The 15,586-nt window shown below is 41.9% G+C and overlaps 1 protein-coding gene across 2 annotated transcripts in view; it reads left to right on the forward strand.

The window, feature by feature from the left end:
- trpc5a (transient receptor potential cation channel, subfamily C, member 5a) overlaps positions 1-15,586 on the forward strand; it is a 130,099-nt gene that overhangs the window by 49,509 nt on the left and 65,004 nt on the right. For both annotated transcript variants that reach the window (XM_035994083.1, XM_035994084.1), the window contains exons 2-3: positions 12,570-12,611; positions 14,617-14,719. In XM_035994083.1, the coding sequence (XP_035849976.1) occupies positions 12,579-12,611; positions 14,617-14,719 (136 nt within the window). In that variant the 5' untranslated portion in view covers positions 12,570-12,578. The remainder of the gene's footprint in view (positions 1-12,569; positions 12,612-14,616; positions 14,720-15,586) is intronic.

Consider the following 15,586-nt stretch of genomic DNA (forward strand, 5'->3'; position numbering starts at 1 on the left):
GTTGCTTATAAAGCCGACTTTTAGTCCCAGGAACTTTTCAAGGAACTAAAAGCTTCCTTCAGCCCACTGTTTGCGTATGTCACATCGGTCTAAAGACCCGCAAATAAGTCTGTGGATGTACGTAGAAGCAACAACAAAGACGCCACATAAAGTGACTAATGGGCATGATTATTTGTGCGACACTGCAACAACTGTAAGCATGAAGGAGTCGAGTTGTGCTGGTGTTGATCGCGATTGCTATCTTGACCTGCAAACTCTGAGCAGCAGCCACATTCCCCTTCAGAGAGTCACCAGATGGGTGATAGGAGCTGAATCACAAAGACCGTCTGCCTGAGGATCACTATTTGGGGCTTTATACTGATATTAGGACGTTTGCTGTAATATAACGTGTTCTCTGTCTAAAAGATAAGCACCAAATTAAATGCGTTGTTTCTCTGTGAGTTGATATAAGGTCTTTCATGTAGCATATTACAGATTTCAAACATTCAGAAACACAGTTATAAACAAAGATTTAGCACAGATTCATTCATATTAATACAATTCAACCTCTGTAAATTTGTAAATATGTAAATGTAATTTAACAAGTGCCTTCTATTGATTACTTTTTAAAGTTGTACCTGCACAAGCGTCACTTTTTAAATATTATGCTGCTACTACTGCTAAATTCTGATACTTTTTTGGTACTTTTATTTATTTATTTGGTACATTTTAACTACATTGGGAGAAGCCATGCGAAATGTCATTGTAAGTGGAATCCAAAACTTAGTAGAAGAGCAGAATAACTGCAGTAAAGTACAGCACGTGATTTTTGCTGCATCTGTTTGTTGTGGTATTAGCGGAGGGTGTGCAGTTGTCCAGAAAGTCAACGGGACACTGAACTACAACCAGAAACTCTGTGCTCACTGTGCCGACCCTGTGGTCTCACTGAAATGAATGAGGAGGTCTGTGTGTGTTTTGCCGCACTGCTTCTGTTTGGTAATTCACAACATTTTTTATTTAATGTTTCTGCAACCGACACCTAGCTGGGTCTGAATTCTCAGGTTATGTTTACCTTTGGGTGCTCAGTCAATAACATTTCCTTCCTTTTACTCAGATTGGGTTGTGTCTGGTGCTTCTCCTGCAGCCAGACAGATGACTGATTTGTACCAATTTGTCTGGTTTCCGTCCACATATTAAATTGGAGGCGTGAGGGGAGGAAGGAAGACAGGCAGGGGAGAGAGAGAGAGAGAGAGAGAGAGATCAATGACAAGAGGGGGTAGAGAGACAACAACTTTGAGAGCGAAATGGAGACGGGGAAATTTAGCGAAAAAGTGAGACAGACTTTTTAAAAGCAGAGAAAATTAATTTAGCAACAAACTATTACCTGAAAACAGATACCCGTGAGGCAGTAAGAGATACAGAGAGAGAAAGTGGGTGTAAAAGATAGAGGGAGGGAGTTTGATGAAGTACGGGAGAGATAGAGAGAGACAGTTTGGAGAGAAAGTTCCAGAGGGCACTGGGAGGAGTGATGGAGTGGAGTTAAAGAGCGCCGAGATGAATGGCTCAAGTAATGGGGGAATATTGCAGGGATGAATGAAGGGATGGTGAGAGTGTAGTGGAGGAAGAGGTGGAAAGATGAGTAAGGATTAGAAAAAGATGAGGTGGCAGATAGATGATATTTAGGGAGACGGAGGAGAGGAAGATAAAAAGAAGGTGAAGTTAATGGAGCGAGGGAGACAAGAAGCAGGCTACAGGTACATCGTATCAACGCCACATACCACAGGATTTATAGCCCACAATAGTCTGAAACACCTTATCTACCCTTAATGCAAATATGTACAACAATTCTTTCAGAACCCTTTGCTTCTTTGCTTTGTTCCGATTCAGGGAGTAATTCTGCAACATTTAGGAGCGGTCAAAAAGTTGTATAAAAATGTCATGTACAAGCAAGCTGTTGTCTCATTGGTCTGAAATGTTACTTGGAAGATTTGCCTCAAAGTGTTTCCCACTCTTTCTTTTTTTTTCTTCTTTGCAGCATGTATTGCTAATTGTTTTCATTCTGTTGTTGGGGTTAATATGCCAGCGTTCATTAAATGAACAAAATATCCAGCTCCGACTAGAAAACTATGTCCTGATGCATCGTAGTAGAAGACGTGCCGCCTCAATTGTTTCGCCGTCGGAGATGGGTTCTAATGGCTGCACAACACACAACACACTCGCTAGACAATTGTTCTTCAGAAGTTAAATTAGCTTAGATTATCTTTATAAGCCTAGTTGTTCCGTTTGGAAGGGTCAATCACGTTCTGCAAACAATCAACAAACCGCTCCAGAGTTTGAGTGGAGACCCCCCTCTCTGGGCGATCTCACCCGGCTTGTCTTGCCCCGCATCCGAGAGCATTTGCTGTGTTCACAAATGCCCAAACGAACCGAACCTGGAGGTGAAACCACTGGTCCAAATGAGCTAGTTGTGTACACCTAGTGTCCCAATTAGACACAAATAGCGCTCAATTCGGTTCAGAATCAATTCTCGATCAGTAAATGGAACGAGGGCTCTAGTTTCAGGCTTTTTTATTAACTGTAATTGAAGTAATTCTGTTTTGTTTGTTTTTTATCCTGCGGAGGGCAGTAATAACCCCAGTAGGGTCTAAACTGTAAAAAAAAACACTGAAGAAATTGCAGCTCATCTAATACTGATGAAGTTCGGCGATCCACTTTGCAAGCGTAGTCCGAGGGGGATTGCATATGAATTACTAACACAATACCTCACCTTCTTCTTGCAAAGCTTATTATTTAAGTTGTTAAATACACAATTAATTTGCCTTCTTTGAAGGTGAACAACAAGATAACTGTATTGTGTGCACAAAGTGCACCATGTAGCTGCTGCACTGTGCCCTCGCAGTTCCACCTTCTTCGTTAAGTCAATATAATGTTCATACGTGCACGGCAAAAGTCACTGAGTCAGAAGTCTAGAGAGCTTTCACCGTGTCGCTGAGCGCCGGAGGAGCCGAGTTATATGTGCATTTATGGATACGTTTAAGCTTGATTATTGCAGGAGCTGCACGACGTGCGAAAGCACAAGAGAGGAAGTTAAAGGAGTTAAATAGACAGTCAAGAAAAGGTATAGACATGAAGTGAAAAAGGGAGTGTTCAGACTGACGGAAAAAAAGACAGAAAGGTCAGGAATGGAGGGTCAAGAGTTGTGAAGAAAGAGAGAGAAGGGTTGATAGTGTGGGGGTGATGTGTGAAGGAGGAGAGAGGCTGGAGGAAAACATTAGAAAGAATCGGAGAGGTTGTCCATAGAAGAAGAGAGTTAAGAAGAGGAAATGTTAAAGGATGAGTGACGAGAGAGAGAACCACCCACATATAATAAAAAGCAGTAAACGCTTGGCTCTTAAGTTCTGCTCACAGCACTTTCTCTCATTAGAACTGCAGCTTTATTGCTGAGTCGCTGAAGACGAAAGAGACACTTTGTGCTTATTCCACCGTTTCCTGCTGCTGTTTGGCCCTCAGACATATATATCATGTCTCCTGCTGATACATGTGCTTCATTAAAAAGGGGAGCAGGTAATGGGAATTCAAATGTTCCTCGTTTAAGGTACATACATGATCCAGAATGCAGTGGTGGATAGTATCTAAGTACTTGTACTTGAGTATTGTGGGCTACTTAGGCTGTAACTAATGATTATATATCACCAGATGATCCGTTGATTATTTTTTACATGAATCAAGTCTTGTTTAGTCAATAAAGTCACAAAATAGTGATATTTGAAGGACAAAGTGAGTCAAAAGCAAAATACATACAAATTTTAGATGGAACAAAACTGGAATACACAAGAAAAGTGAAGCTTATAAGAATAGTGTTGATGTGGTGTTTGAAGCCGTCTGTGTTTTCTGGCTGTGAGGATCAGAAAAACATCCTTGCCGTAAGTCGGTCCTGGATTCCAGTTGGGCTTAAAGAACAGAGTCGAAGGATCTGAGGGGAGCTTGGCAGGAAGTCAGACCAGCAGGCGGGTCATTAAGTCACTCAGGGACAAGCCCATCAAAGTCTTTAAAAGCTACTACAAGTATCATAAAATCTCTTCCTGCAGCCACTTTAAACCAGAGCAATGTTTTCGTTACCTGCAGCTGCAAGACATATCATTACTGGCTCCTCTTATTAATATAAAATCTGACATCTTTGCAACATTTTAACAAACACAACTCCTGGAGCTGCTATTGTTCATCAACCCATCAGGACTCAGATTGGCAGTTTACTTTTTAATCATGTCATGACCTGGCTTATGAGCCATGACAAAAGACAAAAGATACAGTTTGCAACTAAAAGGTTTAACATTTATTTGCTAAAGATGACAAGAAATAAAAGTGGAGTAACAAAGATAACTAAATATACAAGGGAATGATGTTGAAGTAATAATGAATGAAAACTATTAACCAGGCCGAAGCCAACTAAACAGAAACATGGTGTCGGCTGGAGGAAGAGAGAGCCTGAGTGGGTTCACAGCCAGGTCTTAAGGACTCCTGGGAGACTGGCCAGGTGCTCCCAGTTGCACTGATTTGGCACCGTCCATGGACCTGCAACGCAGCGCAGAGAAAAACCAACATAGACAAGACTCGTTCGCGATGAACTGCGCCTCGCCTGTAAAGTGGACGAGAGCAGGCAGCAGCAGCCGGAGGCAGTGACAAAAATCCACTCTCAAGTCGGACAGTTTCCAGCCGTTTCCAGCAGCCTCGAGGCTGAACAGGAAGTGACAGAAACACTGTGGTCCGATTCCGATTTAATAAAATGTTATCAGACCCATATATCAGCTTGTACACAATTCTCTAGTTGTTTTTATTATGACAGAGTAGCTGTCAAAATGCTCTACATGCGATCTGTTGCTGATGTTAATAAACATCAGCAACAGGCTGGCGTTTCCCAGCATGCCCTGGGTCCACCTGGGTCTTGCAGTCGGTGAAAAGCAACTGCGCTGCCTGCGTCTCAAACCTGCGGCCGCCTTGATCTCGTGAGGTTATCGTTGACCACGTGTGCATGACGTCAGAGCAAGTCGGGATCAAGTCGGGATCAAGTCGGACACAAATCTAACCGGCATGCATTGGGCGGCGATCGCCGGTGATTGATTCTGCACAGACCTGGCTGATCTCGAACAAGCCTATTGACACTAGCAGGAGGCCATCACAATCATCTTAAAGAATATTATTCAAGTCTTGAACTGTATTTGAAATGTGAATAACATGAGATCTTTAAAGTGTTTACTCCCTACATCCTCAGCAGATGATTTAAGAACTTTGTTGCCAACCTCTCCTCTCTTATTGGCAGAAGCCCAACTCGACAATAAATGAAAAATGATTCTGTCTATCACTAACTTGACTACAGACTAATGATTACAGGTGATAACAGGACTTTCATTGTACATTGTGTTTGCCTACTGTAAGTATGTTCCAGCCAAACATACAGACTCACTGAGCCCTATTTTGCACCTGGCGCAGCCCGACGCAAGGCTCTTTGCTAGTTTAAGACTCAGTTGTCAATTTCCCGTCCAGCGCCCACGTTGTTTAAATAGCAAATGCACCTGTGCCCATGTTTGCGCCCATGGGCCTACAGGGAGTTGTGTTCAGGTGCATTCTTGGCATATTGCTATCTTTAGGCAGTGGAAAGTGATCGCGCCATTGACCAACAAAAACCTGGTCTAAAGTCAATAACACAGCATTTCATTGTTATTTTAACTTATAAAATTAGTAAAACAGCGTGCGCACACTATGCTTGTTACACACACAGGGATGCGCAGCAGCACACAAACATGCAAAAGATTTAAAATAAAAATATTACAATGTGAAATAGTATTGCAACGTGTCTGCTCGCGCACTTTCACTTCATGCACAAGCAGATCAGTTTCTTCTCCTGAAAATCTCTGCCATCATAGGCGGGGAATGGGAGATGACACTCTGATTGGTTTATTGCATGTTATGCCCAAAACACACCTATGAATAAATTAAGACACTAAGTACAACCCTTTTGAACCATGTGCCTTGCGTACAGACCCTTTTTTCTGCCATTAAACTAGCAAAAGTGGATTCCTACACGCACCTGTGCCAGGCGCTTCATGCCGTACGCTTACATTGTTAAAATAGGGCCCACTGTAGCAGGTGTGCAAGGGAGGATTGATTGTTGTTGTTTTGTGATTGACATGCTCAGCTATGATTGGATGACTTTCTTCCATTGCCGCCATGCTGCTGCACAACAAAGTTCATTTCCAGGGCGAATTGCACTTTGTTGAAATTATATCATATTGAAGTTGTTTACAGCGATGGTCTTGCCTGATATCAAACAGAATTGTCAAGTCATTACACTTCGTTTCCATCTTCAGTCTGACATGTCCTCCACTCTAACCGATTTCCATGGCTCAGGGGGATTACATTTTCCAAAACCTATCACTATAGAGACCAACGTATCCGCCTGAATCTAACATCATCTTAACTGATGCAAAGCCATTACAACATACTGGTTGTGACTGGATTTTAAGAGTTGAGCGGAGGGAAGTAAAAACAAACTAAGATGTTGGGCGATATTGAGACAGCTTGACAACACCGTTAGCCCCTCCCGTAGTGCTGATTGGCCAGTGGTTAGTCCCCCGCAGCACGAATTGGATCGATTGCTTTTTCGACAGAGAAACCGCTGTTTCATGTCATGATGCCAGATGAATTGGTCAGGTCTGTGGAGCTGGCAGATTCAAAGGTCTGGACCCAATAGGGCTGGCTATCGAATTCAATACTTTCTAGGCACCGACCGAGTTGCCTCTAAAGTATCGAGGATCGAAAAATGTCTTGTCATTCAATACCCAATTTCAAAACCTAAGGAGTACATCTAATCAGAATCAGTGAGCCAATAAGCATGCAGCATTCTTCTACCAAGATCTAATAATGTTTGTGACTGGCTGTCTAACGTTACACATCCTAGAGGCAGGCAGGAAAAACTCTACGTTACGCACATAGACTTAAATGTGATGTGTAATGTTGAAATTTATTTTTGTTTTATAAAATTGGTATTGAAAAAAGTATTGTTTTGGAACCGGCATCGGAAGACACGGTATCGGTACCTGTATCGGACATTTTTGAACGATACCCAGCCCTAGGGCCCAGGCAAGCGATGATCTGCTTTTCCAAATTTCTTTGCATGCTTTTACATACTTGAGTTTGAGATACTGATACAGCTGTTCTTCTGCATGATTGGTTGGTTGTGGCTTGTCGCTGCCACATGCCAGAGGAAGTTGGCGTGAAGTTGACCCTTTCTCAACATTCGCTGCTAAGAGATTACAATCGCTGGAAGATTAGAATCGCTGGAAGGCGGGCGGCACCAGGCTGCTCTTTGGAGTTCACAATGAATGGCAGCCACTCTATTGTCTGTCTGTGTGTGTGTGTGTGTGTGTGTGTGTGTGTGTGTGACACGCTGCTGGCAGAGTGATACTGTGCTACACCAGTGTACGTCCCTGTCTTATTTCCCAGCACTGACTTCCAAAAACGCTCAGGAAAAGCAGCAATTGTCGGCGTGTTATTATCGGCACATTGTGAATACTGTAGCTCAACTTGTGCTATGTGAACATAAAATTACACACCTCACAGGACACTGTGCTACCAGTGTGTTTTATTGTGAACACCTTGTGCTCATTCGAGTTGACTTTGACCTCCTCCACATCCATTCATAATGTTTAAGAAAGTAGGATTTGTGCAAAAAAAGGGGGCAACTCAGAATGATGATGATGATGATGATGTTCTGATACTCAGTGACTAAACAAACACCACTGTTTAAAAAATCCAGGAGGAGAAGAGACAGGGACAGATGTGGAGAGTCGGAGAGAATTCTTTCTACTGCAGCCGAGGGGAAAACAGGATGGGAGCAGCAAGACAAGGCAATGAGTCGGAAAGAGGGGAAAGATGAGAATTATGAGGAGAAGCGAGTTGAAGATGGAGTTTTTTTTTTTTTTTTTTTTTTTCTTTCTTCCCAAGAATGGAAACAAGAGACAGAAAATAGAGCAGAAAATTTGAAAGACACAGAGAGTGAAAGATGAGGATGTTCAGGCTGGGGAGAGATTTCTGAAGAGGAGAGATAAGAAGAAAGTGGGAAATGTAGAGTGGTTACAAATAGCTATCTGCACAAAAGGAAGGTGTAAAAGCAGGAGGGAGAGGAGAGATGAGGGCAGATTGGGAGAGTTAAAAACGAGACAGTGCTCAGGCTGGAGGGAAATGAAGGTACGGGCTGCAGAGAACCAGTAGGAGGGACAGGAAATTACTGATGTATGTGGGGGGGGAATTGTTGTGAAATGTCTGGTGAGTTGACGAGAGACTCCTGAGAATTTGTGGAAAGAGGAGCGATGGAGTGAGATAGGAGCTGAGCAGGGAGTTTATCTGCATTGCTGTACCACAGTCAGTGGAGCATTGTAAAGCCGTCAGCATAAATTCTCCCTTACTATGCAGATCTTAAACAGATCTGCATTCCAGCAACTGCACGCCACGGCAGGATTAATCTCATCCATATAATTTAATCTTGTCCACATAATTTAAGACCCTCAGCAGCATCGCCTGCAGGCGTGAGCAAGATCCTTTATCACTTATAGGGTCCACTGCAGGATGTGTTCCCCCCCCCCCCCCCCAGTAGTTTAACAATAAAGCTACAGCTCCACCTGCTCTCTCCATAAAATTGATGCCCCAGATTATTTCTTTAATAAATTAGAAGAGAACTATGACGAAGGACAACTACTTGGTGTTTATGTGAAACAGAGTGAGGCTTTAAACAAGCTCAGCAATGCATTCCCCTGAAAAAAAAAGAAAAATGGTTAAGTGATTATTCCGACTGAGGAAAGGCCCTGCTTTCTTTTATCTAAACTATCAGGAAGCACATTCAACAAACTGCTGTTTCTCTGCGGCAGACTCAGCAGGTCTGTGTGAGTTTCTTACTGAAAACTGTGTTCTTACTGGAAAAAAAAAAAAACTCAATTAGCAAAGGGGCATTAAGAGCACTGCAGCTTTTAGGAGTAATCACACGGTCTAAATCTGCTTCCATTTACTAATGCTATGAGCAGCCTGTTCCAGGATTGTCAAAAAAGGCCATTTCTATGCCATTTCAAAGGTTTTGGATTCTCTGCTAGCACACTGCGACCACCCAGACCAAAACATCTGAAAATATAATTTGCTGCACTGCTTAGCTGTCAAAACAGCTCTGATGTGTTTTACAGATAATACATCACAACAGCCTGGAGGACGTACAAGGAAAATGCAGCATATGAATAAAATCTTGTTTTAGGCAAATGAATCGCACAGCGTGTACACAACAATTTGTATGAAATCTCACGTCATGTGACAGCGACCGGTCATAGTTAGGTTTAGACAACCAGCTCAGCTCAGTCCCCTGCTCAGTCTTGTCTTGGTCATTGGAGTGACCCTCGATGTGAATTAATTTGCTGCAAATAAACCTGAAGCTCAGACTCATACAAGATGCTGAGGTCACCGTGTGCCTCCCGCCTCTTCCTCTGTGCTTTGTTCAATCAGCCTCATTATTGCTGAAGGAAATTATAGGGTACTCTGTAAATGATTGAATTCTCACACTTTCAGCTTTTGGGAATGACTGTTAATCTTGCAGTGACTGTAAATAACCCCTGGTAACATTTATACTTCAAAGCACCATGGAAACTGCCAGTTGAGTCAGTACTTTCAGTCCACTTGATAAAGCTGGTAACTAGAGGCATTCATTTATCCGTCAGCTGTTGATAAAGGGTCCACTGACAGCAGAGACATCGTCTTTTTCTCCTCACAAACACAACTCTTTGAAGCGACAACAATGTCAGCGGAGACAACGTTTGCATCGCACTCAGAGATTTTGTCCATGATGATCTGGTCATGTTTTCAGTTTGTAAACTCTTTTGATATTCTATATCTATAACTTTATATTTGATAATTGAAGTAGCAGGCCTCAGAAGAACGAGGTTTGTTTTGGTTGTTGTTGCAATTTCATTTGGATTTTTTCACATTTCAGACTGATCTCATGAAGTGGTGTATGTATGACACGCCAATTCGTATGCCATTTTATCAAGACGCATACTCGCTTTTTAGCGTGTTTATCAACATCGTTTGGCCTCCATTGACTTACATTACCTTGCGATTGTGTGTGAATTTACGCCGTAGCGAGTAGTATGAAAGGGCAAAAATCTGCATAGGGAGGTTGGTTGGCGGTGGTGGATGGGTCAAACAACACAGGACTTTCACCCAGGAGACCGGGGATCATGTCCCGCATGTCACGCTTCCTAAACTCAACCGTCGCCTTCTTCTTTTCCTAAACCCAACCTGCGTGTCACATTTCCTAAACCCAACCATAGCTTTCTTCTTTTCCTAAACCCAACCCGTCCGCTGTATACCGCGCTTAGAATGCGTACAGATAACACGCCACTTGGCTTTAGAAAGTGGTGTGTATGTTTACGTCCGCTGCATACAGCATAGACATACACGCAAATAGCTCAAAATGCATACAGATAACACTCCACTTGATTTAAGAAAGTGGGCGTGTATGTGTACGCGAAGTCATGTCATGTTGCACATTTGGATTTACAACATTTTATGCTTTTTTAAAAAGGTATTGATAACCTTGGCGTCAGAAGTGTTATTAGCTAGTCTGCTATTAACTAACTATTTAAACCAACAGCTTCAGTCATTAGCTCTTTCTTCTGACACACACATGCAGATCAATATTATTTTTCTCCCTTTTATTTTGACAGCTCCCCCCGCTGCTGGAAAATGAATCCCACACTGCGTAGGAAAATGTAAAGCAATCAAAATGCATCATCTGTCGACAAAGCTTACTCCCAACATAAACAGATGTGGGGTAATTAAGGTGCAATAAGTCAACATTAAAAAACCTACACAAATAAACAATAATGTGCAAACAAGCAGAGCTTCTAAACGTTCTCCAGGAGGCAGTGGTTCATGGGGATTACATGTATTAGTAACACTAGAGGAGTGGGATGAGGCTTATCCTTATGGTACATGTCCATATACGTGTTGTTTTCACGGATGGGATCGCCCCGCTTCCCAGCATTACCTCCTACAACTGCAGTGGCTGCATCTGATTGGACGAACGCGTCACGTGTGGCTGTCTACTCCGGGATTTCAAAACCGGCCATAATGGAGACTCGTTTGTAATACGAGCTCGTATTTTACGAAAATAGTTCACCGAAACTATGTTTCTGAAAACATTTAAAGCAAGAAAGAGGCCATGCAGTTGCTGAATCTGTCTTAATTTCAGATCGACAACGGTCAGTTTAAAAGATTTTCGTCAGCTTCTGAGAGGCGCCAAGCCGGCCGCTCTTCATTTGCATGAAGTTGGTTGAAATCAACTTTATGCAAATGATAAGGGGGCAACTCAACGCCCTGCTTCTCCAAAGTCCCCGCGACGCTACCAGAATGCATTGCACGGCCGATCCCGTAGAAATTAATGGGAAGCGGGGAAATGCCGCTGACAATGGACACACACCATTAGTCTGTATGCACGTTATTGTGCTAAATGTATATGGAGTCGCTAATCTGCACTGCTTCAACTGTCTGCACATCCATCACCGTCAGTTCAGTCTCAGGTTGGAGTGGTTTATCGCTGGTAGAAATACACATCCTGTGCTCCTGCTGTCTGCAGGTTCTCTGAAAGTCTTCAAATGTCAGAAACAATTAGGCGAAGTTGAGTGTTTTTGCCGATCTTAAACTTAATATTAGAAGTCTGAAAATGTTATTTTAAGATTTCAGCCTGTCCACACTCAGGTTTGGGTGAAAGTTCATTATTGTTGTTTATTATCCCTCTACGTACGTAATCATGCTGAGAAAAAGATAAGGAGGTTTACATCAATCTTTGTGGGACAGTTCATCGTTCAGTGCCATGCAGACACTTTCATTTGCTGTGATTTTGTGATCTCGGCTGCTCGGATTTCTACCAGCTGGAGTTTGTTTGTGTACTTACAGCATTGAAAAATAACCTCTGAAAAAAGGCGTAATCTGGATGCGCAGACATTGTGTTGTCATTACTTAGAATCTCCAATGGGGGCGACAGAAACCACGCACTATAGCTTTAAAAGTATGCAGAATAAGCGATTAGCCATTCCTGTTCGCAACGTACCCATGTATGCACAAACAACTATCACTGGGTTACTTTGATACTGAATAAAACGTTATGAGTTATTAGGAGTGTCCAAGAGGAGCGTCTTTTTTCTGTAATTTCAAAGCGGATTTATAGACATTTGAGATGGACATAACGAGAAAATGATATCCTCGGAAGGTGTAAGACACAGAATCTAAAAACATGTGCATCATGTCTGTGTGTTCAGATTTGACTGAGTTATGTGCCAGCTTCAACGCAAATGTTGAGCTGTTTTGTTGTTTCAATGCCGTCTCTTTCTTTCTCTTTCATGACTTTGTGAGTTGTTTAAGCAAACAATATCTCACTTTCTTTCTCATGAGATTAGTCTTCATTTGCTTCAATTTATTGCAGCACGGTTGATATTCCTCTTCCTGGTCCTTCTTAGTAACTCTCATTTCTTTCTTTCTATCTTTCTTTCTTCCAGACCGGCCATATGAATCCCATGACACAGTTGTACTACAAGAAGGTGAGTCGAACACAAACGCAGTCACACACTGTCGTGACTTCCATAAAGTCCCTGCAGGCTTATCCAAACCCTAAAAGCAAATGTTGTCAATGTTATCGGTTAAACAGCCCCTTTGACAATGTGAGGATTTGACTCATTACCCTCAGGTCTAAAACTCGCCACAAAGACTCACACACTCATAAAACAAGTCTGTCAGCCTATCTGTCGTCCAACACCAAATTCATATTTTCAACAACGGTCTGCTGTTTTATGTATCTCGCTGATGATGGATGATGTTAACTCAGTTTCGAAAGCTTGACTTATGAAGCCATCACAACTCTAAACATTCAATTACAGAAATAGGACTTCATCATGCCAAATTATTATCTTGCCTGGTTTGCACTGCATTTGCACTTTCCCCACATTTTTTTGGTGTGAGAGTATGACATGAGTAAGTGTCCCATTATGTGTATACTGTGAGGGTATAGATTGTGGAAGGGTATGGCGTGTGCGTATGAATGTATACTTCTAGGCACCAGAAGGAGTAGCACTTTAATTCCGTTGTGACAATGTTTTACAATGACAAATACAGTGATTCTGATTCTGAAAATATCGACCATTGCATAGAAATTGCAGAGATGACAGAGAAATTCATATTTGCAAACAAAAACAAACGGCTGATATATTTGACTTACACGCCTGTTTAAGCCCTCAAATATATACAGTTTTAGCCACATGGCTCTGGGGACAGCAGTCTGTGTCTTGAAAACAAATCTCTGTCTGATCACATCGTCGACACAAAGAACACAGAGCTACTGATTCAAATCCATCTGTTCAACACAAAGTTTCCAGTAACTTTAACCCGATGCAGACGGCTGAAACGTATCCATGTATGTCCAAATCCTGAGACTTGTCACACCCCGTCAAAACTGACTTTAAACAACCGTCTCACTCATTAAATACATGCTCTTTGATGAAGCAGCTCTGCTCATTTTCCCTGAAGCCTAATATAATATTTAATAAAAGTGTAATAATACCTTCTGACATGACCGAAGATGCTCCTTAACCCTAAACATATGAGAATTCTGAGAAAGATTTCTAGACTACTTAATGACAGTCTACACATTCAAAACAAGTACCTCTAATTAATAAATAAATATATATTACATTGTTTCCCCCCCAGAAAAGTTGTTTAGCCCGGTGGCAAGTGTTTTTTTTGTTTTTTTCAACGAGGGCCCGGAGTCACAGCCTGATGGCAGCATTAATGTAGAGCCCAATTAGTTTCTGTGATAACAGAATCATGGACAGATCGCGAAATTGAGGATTTGAAAGCTTTAGAAGCAGATTCCATAGGGCCCAACATTAAGTCAGTGCTTACAATCTAATTGGAGATTTGACAATATGACTACATCTATGTTTCCAACCAAGCCGCCCCACTGCAACTGTAGTTTAAAAAAAGGCTTAAAAATACCGTACAAAATAATTTGCAGTGGCTTAGGCCCGGTGGGGGGGCAACGTAGGCCCGGTGGGCCACCAGGCTCGCAACACACTGGGAGAACCCTGATATTAGTATATCATAAATCACAGAAGTTATCAGCTAATCACAGCTAGGATTGTTTCTTTGCTTATGTGTATGTTTTATTTTTTATTTTTACAGATTTGATTCTCTGTATTTGACAGTTTTTTTGTGTCACACCCCGTCAAAACTGACTTTAAACAACCGCCTCACTCATTAAATACATGCTCTTTGATGAAGCAGCTCTGCTCATTTTCCCTGAAGCCTAATATAATATTTAATAAAAGTGTAATAATACCTTCTGACATGACCAAAGATGCTCCTTAACCCTAAACATATGAGAATTCTGAGAAAGGTTTCTAGACTACTTAATGACAGTCTACACATTCAAAACAAGTACCTCTAATTAATAAATAAATATATATTACATTGTTTCCATTACATTACAATACACATTGATTCTCTGTATTTGACAGTTTTTTTGTGTTGGCATTGTTTGTGTTTGTATAGGCGACGTACTCGCCGTACCGCGACCGCATCCCGCTTCAGATCGTCCGGGCGGAGGTGGAGTTGTCCGCAGAGGAGAGGGCCTACCTCACCGCTGTGGAGAAAGGTATACCAGTATAACGGTTCCCTCTAAACCTTCATTCTGCTGATCCCCCTCACCCGCGAAATGATGCTGAGTCATGAGTCGACACTTTGTGGTGGCTGAGCAGTGGCAGCAGCTGGTCAGTCAGACTCTGATGCAGCCAGCGGTTCACAGGTGTCATCTCTGCGACAGATGACAGGTTGCTGCAGCAGACGCTTGTGCTGTCAAAGTGTCCTTGAACAATGCATGAGAACATAACACATGCTTCCTGTTTAAATTGGGGCGACATGATCCAGATTAATGTTGGATCGAAAATCCTGCTTTTACTTTAATGCATGAGTATTAATAATCTAATGGTTTAATATATAATAGTATAACAGTCACAGGGGACATTTTTATACGTTTATACTTCAACTACATTTTCCTGATTATACTAATATACTTTTAATGAAAGGGTACTTGCTGTATTTTTCAACATGGACCCTGTTTTCCCATCCACTGGTGTCTAAGTGACTAATGTGAACAAAAATCTTTGGTCCAGTATTGAGTGAGAACGCTGTGACCGGCAGCTGCGAGCCAGGCTGCAGTGTAATCTTACTTACTTACTTAACTTAGTTCTATTTATTCCATTTTTTATGCACACTACCGGAAGAGCTGCTGAACAGATTTTCATTGTACTCTGAGCACAATGACAATAAAAGATTTATCTGTCTAATCATAGGGCAAATGTGTACCGTCAATTTCGCTCCACTAAAAGTTCTGGAACAGCAACATTTTGGAAAGGATCCCTACAGAGAAAGACCTTTTTTTTTAAGAGTTAAATCCTGTTTGTTTAATTAGAAACAGCTCCGAAATGGCCATTGTCAAACTCACCAGACTCTTTTAAATTTT

This window comes from Sander lucioperca, chromosome 17 (assembly GCF_008315115.2).
Source record: "Sander lucioperca isolate FBNREF2018 chromosome 17, SLUC_FBN_1.2, whole genome shotgun sequence".
Classification (NCBI taxonomy): Eukaryota; Metazoa; Chordata; class Actinopteri; order Perciformes; family Percidae; genus Sander; species Sander lucioperca.